General features: G+C 39.8%; 1 protein-coding gene and 1 long non-coding RNA gene across 2 annotated transcripts in view; one reads left to right on the top strand and one right to left on the bottom strand.

The window, feature by feature from the left end:
- The window catches only part of LOC139103460 (uncharacterized), a 159299-nt gene that overhangs the window by 58260 nt on the left and 86131 nt on the right, over positions 1–14908 (bottom strand). Inside the window, exon 2 of the mRNA XM_070658151.1 lies at positions 5419–5624. Within this exon, the coding sequence (XP_070514252.1) occupies positions 5419–5624 (206 nt within the window). The remainder of the gene's footprint in view (positions 1–5418; positions 5625–14908) is intronic.
- Positions 1–14908, top strand: part of LOC139103461 (uncharacterized) — a 58174-nt gene that overhangs the window by 41781 nt on the left and 1485 nt on the right. The gene's annotated exons all lie outside the window — the stretch shown is intronic.

The following is a 14908-nucleotide window of genomic DNA, read 5'->3' as shown; positions in this document are numbered from 1 at the left end:
ATGCGAGGAATACAGTTCCTCGTGTGTGCCGCTTTTTAAAACGTTCTTACGATGTACCCGTCTTACGGAGAACCGCCGAGTTACATGGCGCGTTAACTTTGAATAACCCATAAACCGCCATCTTCCCGAATCTTTATTTCCCGTGATGAGCTTCCTGGGATAAAAGTCGCGCACGAACGAACGTCACGACAACGGCCGTTAAATTCCAGTGGCTAGCACTGACATATAATCGTCGTGTAAGGCCATAATAGAAGAACGTTAAACGCACGACTGCGTTCGAGATTGTTGTGATTGTTCGTACTGTCGAATTAAATACACCGGGAATAGTTCGATTCGACAGTTCGTCGTCGCCAAAAAAGACGTAAAAAAAGAAACGAGACTTTTTACTCCAGATTGCAGATATGTTATTTGCGTTAAGCGCCAGGTTTTTGTTACTTTATAATTCGGTACGACTGTTTTTCAAACAAGTTACGGAAAACGCGGTGAGATTGATGAACGGTTAAAGAGGTTCGCGCGCCGATTCGCGTTCGTGACTGATTAAAAAAAAAAAAAAATGGATAATGCGCCCTGAAATTCGCATCCGTGCACCTTACGCGCTGTGCACCCCGCGATGGAGATATTCATCTTCTCTATTCACTTTCATCTTCGTTGAATTAACCTTCCTGCGGAATCCATTAAGCGCATCCAAAACGACGTCTATAGACTCGTCGCTTAATGGACGGATACGGACGTGTAATGGATGTTGTTGGTTCTACCCGATCTCCGCGAGTACGAGAAAGAAAGCCAAAGACGAGAGAAGGAGAAAGAGAGCGATGCACGATCCTTTTGCATCCCTCCTCGTGAGGGGGAAAAAAAATCGGGTGGGTGAAGCTCCCGGGCATCTTAGAGATAATCTCGTGCACTTTTCCCGGGCGTTGTTAAAACAAAATAAAAACTTGACGTACCATCGCTCAAGTCGGGGCAACGCGATTTTTCGTTCTTCGTTAATGCAACATTTCGTTTCGTTCTATCCTGATAATCGCTAATACCGCCGTCAATTTCACGATTGTCCCGTTAATGGACGTAGCGTTCGGTTCGTCGCAATACGGCTATTGAGTTGATTGTGCATCGCGACAAGGGGTTATTAAGAGCGTTCCCAATGCGGGGGAGAACGGCCCGTGAATAATACAGGCCGCTTGCGGCGGCGTTGTTAGGTTTTACTACCCTCGGACTGTCTCGGAGCGATTTATGAGGCGGAAGATCACAGCTCGCGAGGTCGCGGCAGATTAGTCAGATTGTTTGGAAATTTTCATTGGTTTCCTGCCAACTGAGGAAGAGGCGGAAAAGGAGAAGGTCATCACCGTCACCGGGTACCTTGGCGCGAGCTTTCGATCGTTTCCTACCCACGTACCGGCTGCTCGAAAAGTTGCTTTATTTACGGGCCGTCTTAAGTCGCACGCGAAGCACATGCAAATGCCGTGCGATAAAAGAACGGACGACGTAGCTCGGTTTCCGTCCAAGTCGAAGAAACACGGCGGCGCCGTGTCAACGTCGTTTCCTCATTACCTATTGATTTATATTCCTTTCCTAGGCTCTCTCAGCCGCAATCGAAAGAATCTCCGAGCTTTCGTCGATCAAGTTTCACGTTATTGAGTGTTAAAGCCGAATCGATTCTAAATTCACATTTAAATTATTACTGTCATTTCTTAATTTTTCCTTCAATAATTACAAGTTGAATTAGGTTATAGTCGAGTATTATTAATGAAGCGTTCAAGTTATTTGCGACGTGATTATGCATTTGTGATATTCGATTTTGAAATTTTAGTAAATTAATATTACAAAGACAGGGAACAGCTTTTGTTTTATTTCATAATGCGTCGATTATTTTCCTTTTACTTTATTAATGAATATTCACCGCTGTTACTATTTTAATATGTTCAAATACAGACAGGCTTGAAAATACATATGATACGGTTAAATATCTCCCTTTCTCGATCGTGCACTTTCTCGACGAACGACCACGACCGTATCTCGATATGTGACGCGGTCGAGGGAACGGTAATGCGGAATAGCAGCTGCATACAAATAGGGAATTTCGAAGGCAGGAATGCGTTACGGCTTAAAATGGCTTTCCATTCCATTAGATGAATCGTGTGGATAATTAATGTAGTTACGGTCACCATGATATTCAATCCGTGGAAACCATAAAGCCGCGGCCATTTAATGTTGTCCAAGGATCCTGAGTGCGTGTGCGTTAGGGAAATAGCTACATTGAATATACATAACTTCGGGATCGTAACGATCCTCTGTCAGCCCTTCCGTGTCTTTTTCGTGGCAAAATTTTACGTGTCATATCAGTTTATAAGCAAATGCTTTTCTGAAGCATAAAAAAAGAACGCGTAAAACGACTAAACTGAAATGGTTAAAAAGGAATTAAAATTTTCAATATTTATATTGAAAACTAATTAATAAGAAATATATTTTGTAAAATGTATAGACTTTAAATTTAAATATCGCACTGTACTTAAATGGGTTCGTTAATAAGCATTGTTTCTGAGGCATTATACGATTATTCTCTCGCATTGAGAGATATAATTCATAAGGTAAAGTTCTACCGGAACATCAAAAATTGGCGTGTTCCCTCGAGGTGGGAACTAAATCATTTAAATTTTTGCGCAAACGACCGCGCGCACATGCGGGCGGAACTCACGCTCTTTCGACGGAGGAAAGTTTAAAAAATGACGAAGGGAGGAACGAAAAAAAGGGAGAGAAAAAAAAGTACGTGGAAAGGGTATTATCCAGCTAGCGAATCGTTGGAAAGTTTCGTGTCGAGGGTGATCTCACCCGGAACTATCCTCAAACTATCGTCAAACTATCGTTGCTACTGACCTTGTTTTCGGGTCGCGCCGAGTATACGACGTGCCGAAAATCTTGCGGAAGTTTGCCGCTTTGCGAATGTATGCATTCGACAAAAGAATCTACATTTTAATAGTTCTGTTTGCTCTAGACGACGGCGGATCGAAGTGTCGGTACTTCGACTCATCGATTTGCTTCATCGGGTGAAAACGTGAAAACGTTCACGATTTTTAGCGTTAGATTATTTATTTCACAAAAAATTACAATTAAATATAAAATTATATTCTATTTTCAGTGATTATTTTATACGTTTAAAACTATTGTTTTATTACGTATGACATTTGTGGCTTTCGTCCTTTGTTATGTTTTAGATTATTACAATGATATCGACGATCAAAAAGTTCATGAAATTTTAAATCTCCGTTAACTAAGCCGGCAAATGTTTGTACGCGATATCGAGAATGTCCTCGAAAAGGATTTACATTTTTATTTTCCGATACTACAAGCTCGTTTTTGTTGATGGGGATTACCGCCGATCAACGATAGCGCGGGTAGCGAAAATTAACAAAAAATTTTGCGTCGACAACGTTTCCGGAGATTTTACGTCTTTTTTTTTTTTTTTTTTTTTTTTTTGTTAATTTTACTTCTATACGTTTACGATTATACGTGAACATTTCGTAAATGTTTAATTGACCCGTTTAGCTTAAAAGCGTAAGTTAAATTTTTGAAAACATTCTGAATTTTAGTGAAATGCAAACATAATCTGCACAAATGCACGGAGTTTAACAAGATTTTAAAATCTTCGGCTTTATAATATTTTTTTTTACAAATAAATAATAAATAATACATAACGTGTAAAGTTTTATAAATAAAAAAAATGTAATAAAAGGTAAAATAAAATGTTTTTGCATGTAATTAACAAAATTATCCTGTAATCGTACTTATATGAAATTTTTATAACAAACAATTAATTTAATACGTAAAAAATGTTTATCGTATATATTAAGATTTATTATATTAATCTAAAAATAAAATCTCGCTTGTATGTTACATTTCGCAAATATATCCGACGTGATGTTTCGGCTCATAAATGAAAAGAAGGGTGGGTGAATCGGGAACGTCATTTGTAGAATATTGGAGTACAATCCAGTAGATTGCATTCTTCGAAACATTCGATCCTCAATGGCGAAAAGACCAGAAATACAAAAGTGAGAGAGAATATTATAGAAGACCAGGGGATTTCTTGAAAGAAGATAACGTATCGTAACACGAAATAGGCTTTGAATTCGCTCGTGTTTCTACTAGTATCATATTTGATATAAAAAATATTTTCTCAATAATAAATTTTGTTATCAAGTCGATGCGCTAGGTTTCAAATTTTGATAATAATTATTCAACTGTTTCTTAAAATTTAGTAGTAAAAATTGTGTTAAATCAGTAAACAAGTAGTAAAAATTGTGTTAAATCAGACGGTAAATAGAAATTTTCTTCTCTCTTCTACCGATGTATCCCGTGTACTGATCAATGATTCCATTTATAATTGCTTTCACTTTAAGTTTGAGAACGACATTGGGGTTCTCGTTTTTCTATATATCGACGTAATCCTTTTTATCGATGCGTGACCGATCCGATTCAGCAATATTCGACGCGACTGTCATCGATGTAATACGAAGGACTATTCATAGAGTTTCTCGGGGAAGTCTCGGTTTCCTTTTACCCTGGCAGGAGATAGCTCCCAGCGGCTGACAGCTTGCACTGGGGAGCTTGCGGGAAAGATGATGTAGTATCGCGGCAATAGTGGCAACGACGGCGGGATGAACTCGCGCCTCATTTGTACGAGCGCAAGAACGCGGTCTGGATATGCTACCCAGCACGTTTTGCCGGCCGACTGGCCAACCAGCCAGCTCTGGGAAGATGAATTACATTGGGACGTGATGGTGCCGTCTGCTCGCGATTGCGTCGCCGATCGGAATCGCAGAAACTTGTGTAGGGATCTCGACACATCGGTAGGTCTCTCTCCTCTTTTCGTTCGTCTTATCGAAGCCTCGCGTGCTCTCGAGCTCTTCGCGTCTCGGTGATAGAGCTAGGGTAAAGAAAGTGCGGTGAGGCGGAGGAGAAATGGCGAAGGGAGAAGATTGATTACGTCGAATCCTGCGTATAGTCGGCGAAAGAAACCAACGGACGATGCTGAGACTCTGCGCGCCGTTTTAAGAAATCTCCCTTGCGTTGCGAAAGTATGTATTCGACCTCAAACACGTGAATAGATATGTATGCTTCGTCAGATTGGCGATCAAATATTCCGCTCTAAGTGTTACTAAACGATAGAAATCTGCGAGAACGTTTTGATAATCAGGAGGAAGGGGGCAGAAGAATTAAATCGTGGCTAATCTTCCGCAGTTCATTATTAACGTTCCTCGCTATACTCCCTGCTATTCATTTGTCACATTGTTTCATATTTTTTTTTTTTTCTTCACAATTTTTACGAACGTAAAAAAAATACATATTTCTATCCTCTTTCCATATTTTGAATTGTGATGTATTAAATATTAATTAATGCACTTAAGAAATTTTAAACAAACGTACCTCGACTTTCACACCGGGCCGGGGAAATATCTGAGTCCTTTGGTTGCCGTCTGGTAGATACTGGAAGAATTCGTGATCATCCTTGTACCATTTAACCGAGTAAAGTTTGCTTCCGCCGTATATTCGCCAGTCGCACGTTAGCTCGATCGAGGAGCCCACCTGGGCCTCGTTTGGCATTTTAAACTCCACTTTAATGTCGCCGCCCACTAGAACAGAAGAAAATAATTCTCCATAAATATTCACAAAGCAATCTGCGCGCTCTAGATCGCTTAAAGAATATCAAATTTAATGTGACGTTAATTTAATGTGTTTTGAAACAAAAGTAGCGATAGATTTTTTGTGTTCAAAATGTTCTTTTTAATTGGCAATTTTTGCCGGAAATATTTTAATATATACTAGATAGATTAGATGGGAATGACGAATAATCCTGCTTTCAGGAATCGTGTTTCCGAGCTCGTTACGATTCTTGATCACGAATAGGACCGCCGATTTCGCGTGGCGCGTAGTTTGCACCATTTTCGGGATTTTCATTTCGTTAATCCACATACGAGAGGCGACGTTTGGAATCCACAGTCGCTTCGCAATTACCGCCCGCGTCTGTCAGCCGAGGGCAGGATAGTAAAAGGGTGGTGTGTGTTAAGCGCGAGAATAAATACGCGGTTACCGGAAGGGTTAGACAGGGTCGAGGTAAATGCTACTGTGAATTTCGTACGCGATCCGGAAGTTTCCTTCGAAACTCGAAACGAATGGGCTTCGCTATATAGATGGATAGTGAAACTTGCATATTGCAATATTGCAGAATAACGTTTCCCGACCGGATTAAAATTTTCAACTTTAATTGAAAGGTGAGAAAAGCGCGGTAATTATAGGTAGTACTCGCAGTAAGAAAAAAAAATTACATGAGTTTTTAATTAACGTTACACAATATAAAAAAGGGAAATGCTAATTGTGTAGCGATTCTAAAATTTATGATATTTACTTTCTTCGGATGTAATTATCTCATCTGTAGCATAATAATTAATTTTTAAATCGCGTTATCGAGAGAACGTTTCATAATCACGAATAATCGTATTAATACATTTCTCTTATTTTATTCATGTAACAATCATATAATGCCGTCAGTAATTATTATCGATAATTTAGTCGCTTATGAATAATAATGAGCTATATTAAGATAAGTACTGCAAATTTCTGTTTCGGTTGGATGAAAATGTCAATGGTACGTGGTGAGAAAATTTATTCCAAGTTGAACCGCCGACGGCCACGTGCGGATTAATTTTTAATCATTCATAATGCGACAAGATCGGGTTAATTTAGAGTTGGCCGCACATGAGAACGAGAGGTGACGATCATGCGGCGTGTTGGGTTTAAGTGCGGCGGCCATTGTCGTTAAAGGTCTATCGAGTGGAATGCTGAGTGACCTCGCTTGCTCTCCGCATTTGCTTTACCGGGTGGCATCCACAATTTACAGTCGCGCGTGTTAAGATTTAATGACGCGCAAATTTCGGCCTGCGGATTAAGGTCTCAAAGAGCGGGCTAGAGTTCGTAAACCTCTCGCGTTCCTTCATCACGTACCCGTGCGGTCGCGACGAGATAGAGAATAAATTTTAACATTTCAAGTGAAAAGGACAGACATACGAAACTTTTCACGAGAAACCACGTCACTTTGAGCGATTGATGAAACTATGTAGTATCTGTTTCGAAATATTTTTTAATGTAATTATTCAATTATTTCTGTTGCACAAACAATTTCTTTTTTAATTTATAAAAAACTTTTTTTTTACGGTAAAATCTTATCTTCAATTCGGTGTAAGTGATATACATATACGTATATACTCGTAATATATGGAATGTACGGAACAGCATACTGAAATTCGACGGGATTGACCTAACTGTCGGTGTCAGTCGCAGCTGCACCCGATGGCGCGGTTTGCGTTTCGCGACGCGTTTTCGAACGCGCCTCTTCGTCGTCGCTTTCTGTCTCACCCTCGATATCTCTCATCCGCACGTCGTCAATTTCCGTCGTTACAACGACCGAGTCGTTAACTTGCCAATGGAGTTTGACGTCTCATAGTTGAGACTGCATCGCCAACGTTTCTGTGCCATTTATCAACGGCACCTGGCGTATTGAAAACTGTTTCGCTGCAACGGGACGGGTGAGAAGGTGCCGAAAGTGTATGGCGCCATCGATTCTAGTTACGATACGTTTCGATCAAGAAAAATTTTCATCACGTACACGCGCGTCCGTTTCGTCGCTGCAAAATAAAAACTTTGGAAAAATTATTTAGACGATAAGATAATCTAAATTACAACTATTAAATTCTACACCGATGATGCACCCGAAGTAAAGTTTAATTAAACTTAAATTTCTCAACTTAATTCTCTTTTAATTTTATAGTTACATTTAATCGTACATATTTCTCGGTTTACGTTAAAAGATATTAGTCGACAAGTTTCAAATGCATCAAGTCAGGAATACATTTAGGCAACTTGAAATTTATCGAGCGGCAAGAGCGGATACTTTTTATGATCGTACTTTGAGGAGATCTCCCGCGGTCGTGAAAATGAAGTCGGCAAAAGAGAAACCCGCGAGACAAAAGCTTCCTTAAAATGCGCTGCGGAGTGACGACAGTTCGCTATCCGCGTTCTCGGTCGCGTGCAGTTCCCATAAATCCCATCCTTTCCCTCTGCTATTCGTTACTTCAACGACAAAGACAGCACATTACGCAAAGGAATTTGTCCAATTGTCTCGATCAAAGTCGCTCTCGCGAGTCGCCTCATATTGCCGTCGGGTTTCGTCTGCATTCTGGACGCAATGGCGGAAATATTTCTTGCTCATCGCGAACGTTAAAGCTAAGTCTTTCAAACTGTGCGGCCCTCTCAAGCGTTTCCTTTTCGAGTGTCTGATCTTTGCCGGATTCCATTCAAGTCATGCAAGACTCCTCTCGCGAATTGAAATCGAATGCCTCGGCTACCGTTGCGCCTTTGCGAAGATCCTCGCCTCGCGTCCGTTTTCCTATTCGTATGAAATTTATCTCTAAACAAGACGTACAGTCTGTCGCGAATGTTCTGGATTTGCGATTTTTCATCCGCGAAGCAAAAATATTAAGTCTAATTAAATGCGTTTGCCGATGCAAACTTTTACTCCTCGTCGTTTAATAAAGAGGGATGATGTTTCTGACAGGAAAAGGGATTTCTCTCTTCATCACTTTATCCACTGCCATTGCTCCGACTTTCGCCATACACGCTTACATGTGAATCATATATATTTTATTAAATTGATTCATTTCATTAAATATTTAGCTACACCATGTGTTGCTTTGACGAATAATCCATTTCGCATGAAATATTCTTCCTTTGATAATCGAATCTTCAATTAAAATTCTAGAAGAGCAAATCTGCTCGAATCAAAGTAAAAGTAGCTCGTTAAGAATTAATTTCAGAACTCAAGACCGATCTCTTCTAAAATTTATTTCTGTTATTTAGATACTTGATTTGTGAGACAAGTTATATTGAAGATCTTCAAAGAACGTTAAATAGCTTTCGGAAACGCGCGTTCACGTACGCGGCGCATAACAGATTGCATCGTCAACGAATAACAAGCTCATTCGGCTCTTTAACTTCTTGCTTATAATCGCCACTCGTTAACTGTGCGGGAGAACTCAACTCAACTGAAATCCACGGGGCCCTGATTGCAGGGTTTTTCCGATTGCCAGTCATTGCCGGCAACCAATTTCTATCCGGCGCGTTCGCGCGCGTGAAAACCCGAAGCAGCCTGATTCGAGAAAATGACTTCCGGCTCGCCACTAGTCGAAACCTCATTACTGCCCGAAGATTGCACGCCCCTTCTTCAAGGGGAAACGGGGGCGAGGGATTAGATAAATAAAAGCCCTTTACGTGCCTTTCGCGGAGATACACGACGGCCACTTCTGGATGTTTCCCTTTGTCTCCGGATTATGCAAACGCGACTCTCCCGTAGCGAGTCGATGCAGCAGGGCGCGCCGCTTGACTAGGGGGCTCTCGCAATTTCGTGGAAGAGCTGCTCTTTGAAGTGGATGTAAACGTGAATGTCCTTTTTAGGATGGCGCGCACAGAAAGAGTTCCGCCCGGAAAATGTTTTTCCTGCCGCTCTTATTGTAGATTTCGCTCGATTCTATTCCGCTGCACTCAGAGGAATTTTGTTGATTGACCCAGAAATCTACGGGAAATCTCTGGGTTATCTAGAGGAAGATACAGAGTAGTCTCTCCTTCGTGGAGCACGTTTCCTCGTGAACGGAGTTGAACTCTTCAAGGACATTTAACAGTCCGCGAAAATTTTATCTGCTCGTTCGTATAATAAAATCTGGCAAGACCACGTACGTCGCGACCGCCGGCCTTATTTTGCGATATTACACCTGTATACAATAAAGTAGAACGCTTTTTACGGAGTTTGGCTTTACTTTTCTCCGCTTTGATCGAGCCCGAGGCAATATCGCAGCCCGTGTGAGAAAAACCTGTTAAAATAGAGTTGGCCTACTTTTCTTCAGCCGGCCAATGAAACACGAAATTCTCTCTCCCTTTCTTTCGCATTATAATACAAGACTGATGCTGGTTTTTCTCTCCACATCGAGATCTTCGTGGCTATCGCCGTTCCTCGCTTGATCCATTAACGTTAAAACGTTCCTTTTTTTTCGCACGCCAAGTGCACGATGAGTGTCGTGTACGTAGACTTGAAACGTGATATAAGCAAATGCGAGACAGAGCTCTTGGTTGCCCTCGAGGGTTGCATTATCTTCAAATACATTAGTTATTATCCGCCATCGCGCGAACTTGGATCATAAATGAAACGCTTAACTGAAACATGCTGTTGCAGCAAAAACGTATTTTTAATTCTTCTCGCCTGTTTTCTTTTAAAGTATCTGCCTTGTGGCTGCATTTTATTTTTCTCGGCGCTCTAATAAAACCGGTATAATATAGTTACAACATTTTTTTCTGATTATCATGAAAAACAAGCCGCGCGTGTATTTTTTTTCATTTTTCATAAAATAGCCATATACACTCGGTAAACAAATTACAAGTTAAGTAATAAATTTCAGGCAATTTCGGCGAATCAGGCTGTTATAAACGACTGAAATATTGCGACGCTTATTTTCTTCGTTATTTATCGCACACATTTTCGTCTATTAATTTCCTTTGTTACCGTAACCGTTCGCTGTTAAGGGAGCTGGCGCAATAACTGTAGCACGTAACATATATATTTTTCGCAGGATCATAAAAATTTTTCTAAGAGCAAGCACGTGGTATCGTTTACAGCGAGAAATAAAATCAACGGCGCGTAACGGCCGGGAGGCGTTGAGGTGCCATTAAAGTATACCTTAATGAGGAACGAGCCGAGCGCGCATAATTAGTAAATCGGATTTACGTAATCCTGTTTGTACCGCGATCGGAAAGAAACAAGGCTCCAGAGGCTCCTTAACGAGATTGCCGCTGAAAAACACCGACTCGCACGTTGCTCTTTCCCCAATATACTTTTTTTTTCTTTTTGTGATGGAGCTTCTCCGTTTTTCAGATACACATTTCCATCAATTAATTTCTATTAGTAAAACACAGATAATCTGTCACTTAAGAACTGAAATATTTTTTTCCCTCTGTTATGCGCACCATATTTATTTTTCTTATAATTTTTGTATTTCTACATTTTGGTACTTTAACAAATTCGTCACTTTACTTTAACGAATTACATCGTCCGAAAAACTGAATTGATAATTATGTCATTAGCATATTTGATTAAGAGTGGAAACTACGTTTCTCCGCCAAAGAATCTCTGCGCAGAGATAGAAGCCGCGATCCTCTCAGCGTGAAATCATATTTGCGTCGCAAGTTTCATTGGCGTTACAGGTCTATGAAAGTTTGACGTGGTCTTTATTGGCCATCGAGTCGGACTGTTTTCGTGAACGTAAAAGGGCAACTTGTTTCGCCTTAGAGCGAAATTGCGCTTTTGATCTCGCGCTTTCGAGCATGCACCGACGAATTTTCTTCGGGATAACTCTCGCGCCTTCGGCCGTTGGAACATACTATTTAAAGTTCATGATTTAATTTCGATAATGCGAAAGTTGACTCATCCGCTCGATAGTCCGCGATCAAAGTTTCTCAAATCTTTCGGCGTCAGGTTTCGTAATTTCACTCGGGTGGATTTTTAATATCAATATTGCCGAGGCTAACGCACAAAATTTTCGAATATTAAATATCGATCGATCTGTCAGGAAGAAAAATATCAATACATTTCTGCCGCAATCGTATTTTGACGCGGAAAATAAAGCTTTCTACGTTCAGATTGATCTGTAGAATCGAACTTTTGCGGAAATTAAAATAGGATATTGTGAAATGTTTGCAATATCTGAGATACACCACGATATTCATAAATGTCTCTCTGCGGAAATTATTGCGTTATTGCAGAAAAGAATTTAGTTCTTTAATATTACTCGCGATCCTGTAATGTATTACATTTGTAAACGCGATATTACCGTTAGCAGAGAAAGTCTATTCTGGGCAAGTAAGAAAATTTAATCTCGAATCATATTTGCGTAAGAATTGCATCTTACGTCTCTTAGTTTATTATTATTAATGCTTATAAATCGTCCTCCCTTTGCTACTTCGCTTTGTATGCATTTTAAATCATTTCTATGCACCCTGCAACAATTAAAAAGACGCAAAGCGCTTATTTAAAAAAAAAAAAAAAATATCGCTAGAGATTAGGTTTTCACACGTGAAATTTTTAATCAATCCACGTGTTTTGTAAAGAGCTTTCGCGACGGCCGTAATCAGCGCTTGCATCAACGAATGGCAATCCGTGAAGTTTTAAGCCTGCCGTATTTACTCTGTCAACGCGGTTGAAACGCGGTCGACGTGGTCGCATAATTAAAATCTATGCAGGGGATCTGGCGAGAGGCATTCCCCGTCGCATCACCGCCGCTTATTTCCACATACACGGTTCACCGGAAACGTAATATGTACACAGGACGCTCGGCAAACAGCATAAAATTTTTAAACAACTTTTGTCACTCAGACTCAATTAGCAAAGTTTATTTAATATTAAAAGTTACATGGGATTTCTATAATAAAAAATTAAAAGCTTTTCCATAAGGCATGGATAGACACCAATATTTTACTTTCCGATTTTCGAGCTTCAGGCAAATATCGATCCATCGGATATTTACCGTGACGTTTAACGTTTAAGGTAATTCACAGCGAGAAATTGGAAACCGTCCCGCATTATATAGTTTTTAATCTAATTATTTTTTACGAGGGGAACGGTTATAAATCTTTTCACCGCGAAACATATCGTATACTTTCTGATATACCCTGCAGAAACACGTATAGCCGAAGAGGTGAGTTTCTAAGATATATTGCTAAAAGTTTCAGTGATCGTTGCATTGCAGTTCTTCTCTCAAGGCTCTCTCGTTTTCTCTTTCTTCGTCTCTATTCTGTCTTGCTTCCCTTTTCGTCGTGTGTCGCTGTTGTATACAAGCGCTTCCATTCCAAGCGATCCCATTTGCCGGTGATCGAAGTTTTTGATAAACCCATCCTGCGCCGCTTTCTTGGGGTCTCATTGTCGTCATCGTCGTCGTCGCCGCTTCTCGTTCAATGTCGTTTGCAATCACATTTGCGATACTTCAATATGCGAATGACGGTGATTCCAACATTTTTCCACGTTCTCTGTGCGGAAAGCGGAATAAATGCGCCAGTAAATCTGACGAAGTAGTTTCGTAAGGTAATGTAATTGAATTTCCATATTCGCAACAAGAAAGCACACGCAACTCGAACTATAATGGATATAACGAATATTGTTTTAATTTTAAATTCGTAACTTTAATTATACTTTTATTTAAAAATACCATAATTATTGTTAATGCATGTAAAAATTTTAAATTAAAACATACGTTAATTTGTTAATTACTTTTATTTTTTTTTGTCTAATACTTTTATGTCAGGCGTGTACTTTCTTTCCGTACATTAATAAAAAGGCGATTATTACATCTGAATTATTAAAAATATTTCTCACTGATGATACACGCGAGTTATATTTCTCCTGCATTCTTTACCCAAAAAGCTGTCATTTTCCGGCACCCGTTCTAATTGAAACGAACCGATGTGGCTGGCTTTCTGTGTGAAATAAATGAAATTTATAACGAATAAAATTTCATGCGTCAGGCGGGCCGAGAAAAAAAATGCCCCTTTTCCTCGTCCCTCCGAACCGAGCGTGAACGATTCGAGAAGTTGAGGGGACGCGCGTGTTTATGATTCGTTCCGTAAGCCGCGAACTCGTTCCTGTCGTGTTTAACGAGCAAACGTAGCCGCTAGATAACGAGGTTAAACCGGAATTGAATTATACGCCGGGATGAGATTAACGCGCTCCCGTGACATTTTCGCTCGGGCCGAGACACGCGCGACTGACTTGTTTCGACCGTGCACCACGCATTGCGTTCGTTGCTCGACTCGTGCACCGCCTTTCATTTCATCGGTGAGATCACCGCGAAAGCCGTCCCGGGGCGGCCGTAATTTATCGCTTGCCACGTAATCTACCGTACATCAACGATACACATAGCTGGTCCTCGCTCCAAGAAAGGAAAACTCACAAGCGTGCGCGATTATCCTTTCCGGTAATTAACGAGTAAAACCCGTCGAAAGTGGCTGCCTGATAAAAACTTTGCCTACCATTGAAAAAAAAAAAAAAAAGGTACAAGTATACGGTATACAAAATTGGAACATTGATATTTAACGATGTTTCAACTTTTAGAAAAAATAGAGGATCTGTCCATTGCTGCAAAATGAGCATTTATCTCATTTTTTTTTCTTCTGCAATAAATATTATAAGAATTATTTTGATCTGTTGAATTAAAAGATTTTCCTTTAAAATAAAGTTACGTAAAAAAAATTTAGTGGAGACAGTGATGCGAAGAAACCGTTCGTATTTAATTTTACAATGTAAATTATAAATTTCGTGATATTTCTTATACATGTACCGCGTTATTCTATTACAGTTCCCGTAACAAGTAATTGGATCTATCCTCCGTTATTTATACATCAAACGAAGTTCCGCATCACTTTATTGTCTCGCGTTTCTACACCGTGCTGGTGGCGTCATTAATTCTTCTCACCGACAATTTGTTTCAGAAGTTACCGAAACTCTGATTCACAAGTTTCGCTTTCGGTTTAGCATGATTCTAATACAGGAATTAAATAGTCAAAGACGTTTTAAACCGAGCTCCATCGCTTGATCGATAACAATCACCGGAAGTAGAAACATAATCCGTCATAAATTAAAATATTTCTTTCCATTTTTTTTTCTATCGTACTTTTCTATCATATCATCTTTTTGTATTTTCATAAAGTTGATTTTTTCACTACTCATTAGAATCACTTTGTTGTTCTCATACCAATTAAAAGATAATAAAGTTAAATAATTATTATAGTTAAGAAAAAGTTATTAATCCTAGAAAAACTTAATTAT

Source organism: Cardiocondyla obscurior, linkage group LG06 (genome assembly GCF_019399895.1).
Source record: "Cardiocondyla obscurior isolate alpha-2009 linkage group LG06, Cobs3.1, whole genome shotgun sequence".
NCBI lineage: Eukaryota > Metazoa > Arthropoda > Insecta > Hymenoptera > Formicidae > Cardiocondyla > Cardiocondyla obscurior.
This window is presented reverse-complemented; position numbering and strand designations above follow the sequence as displayed.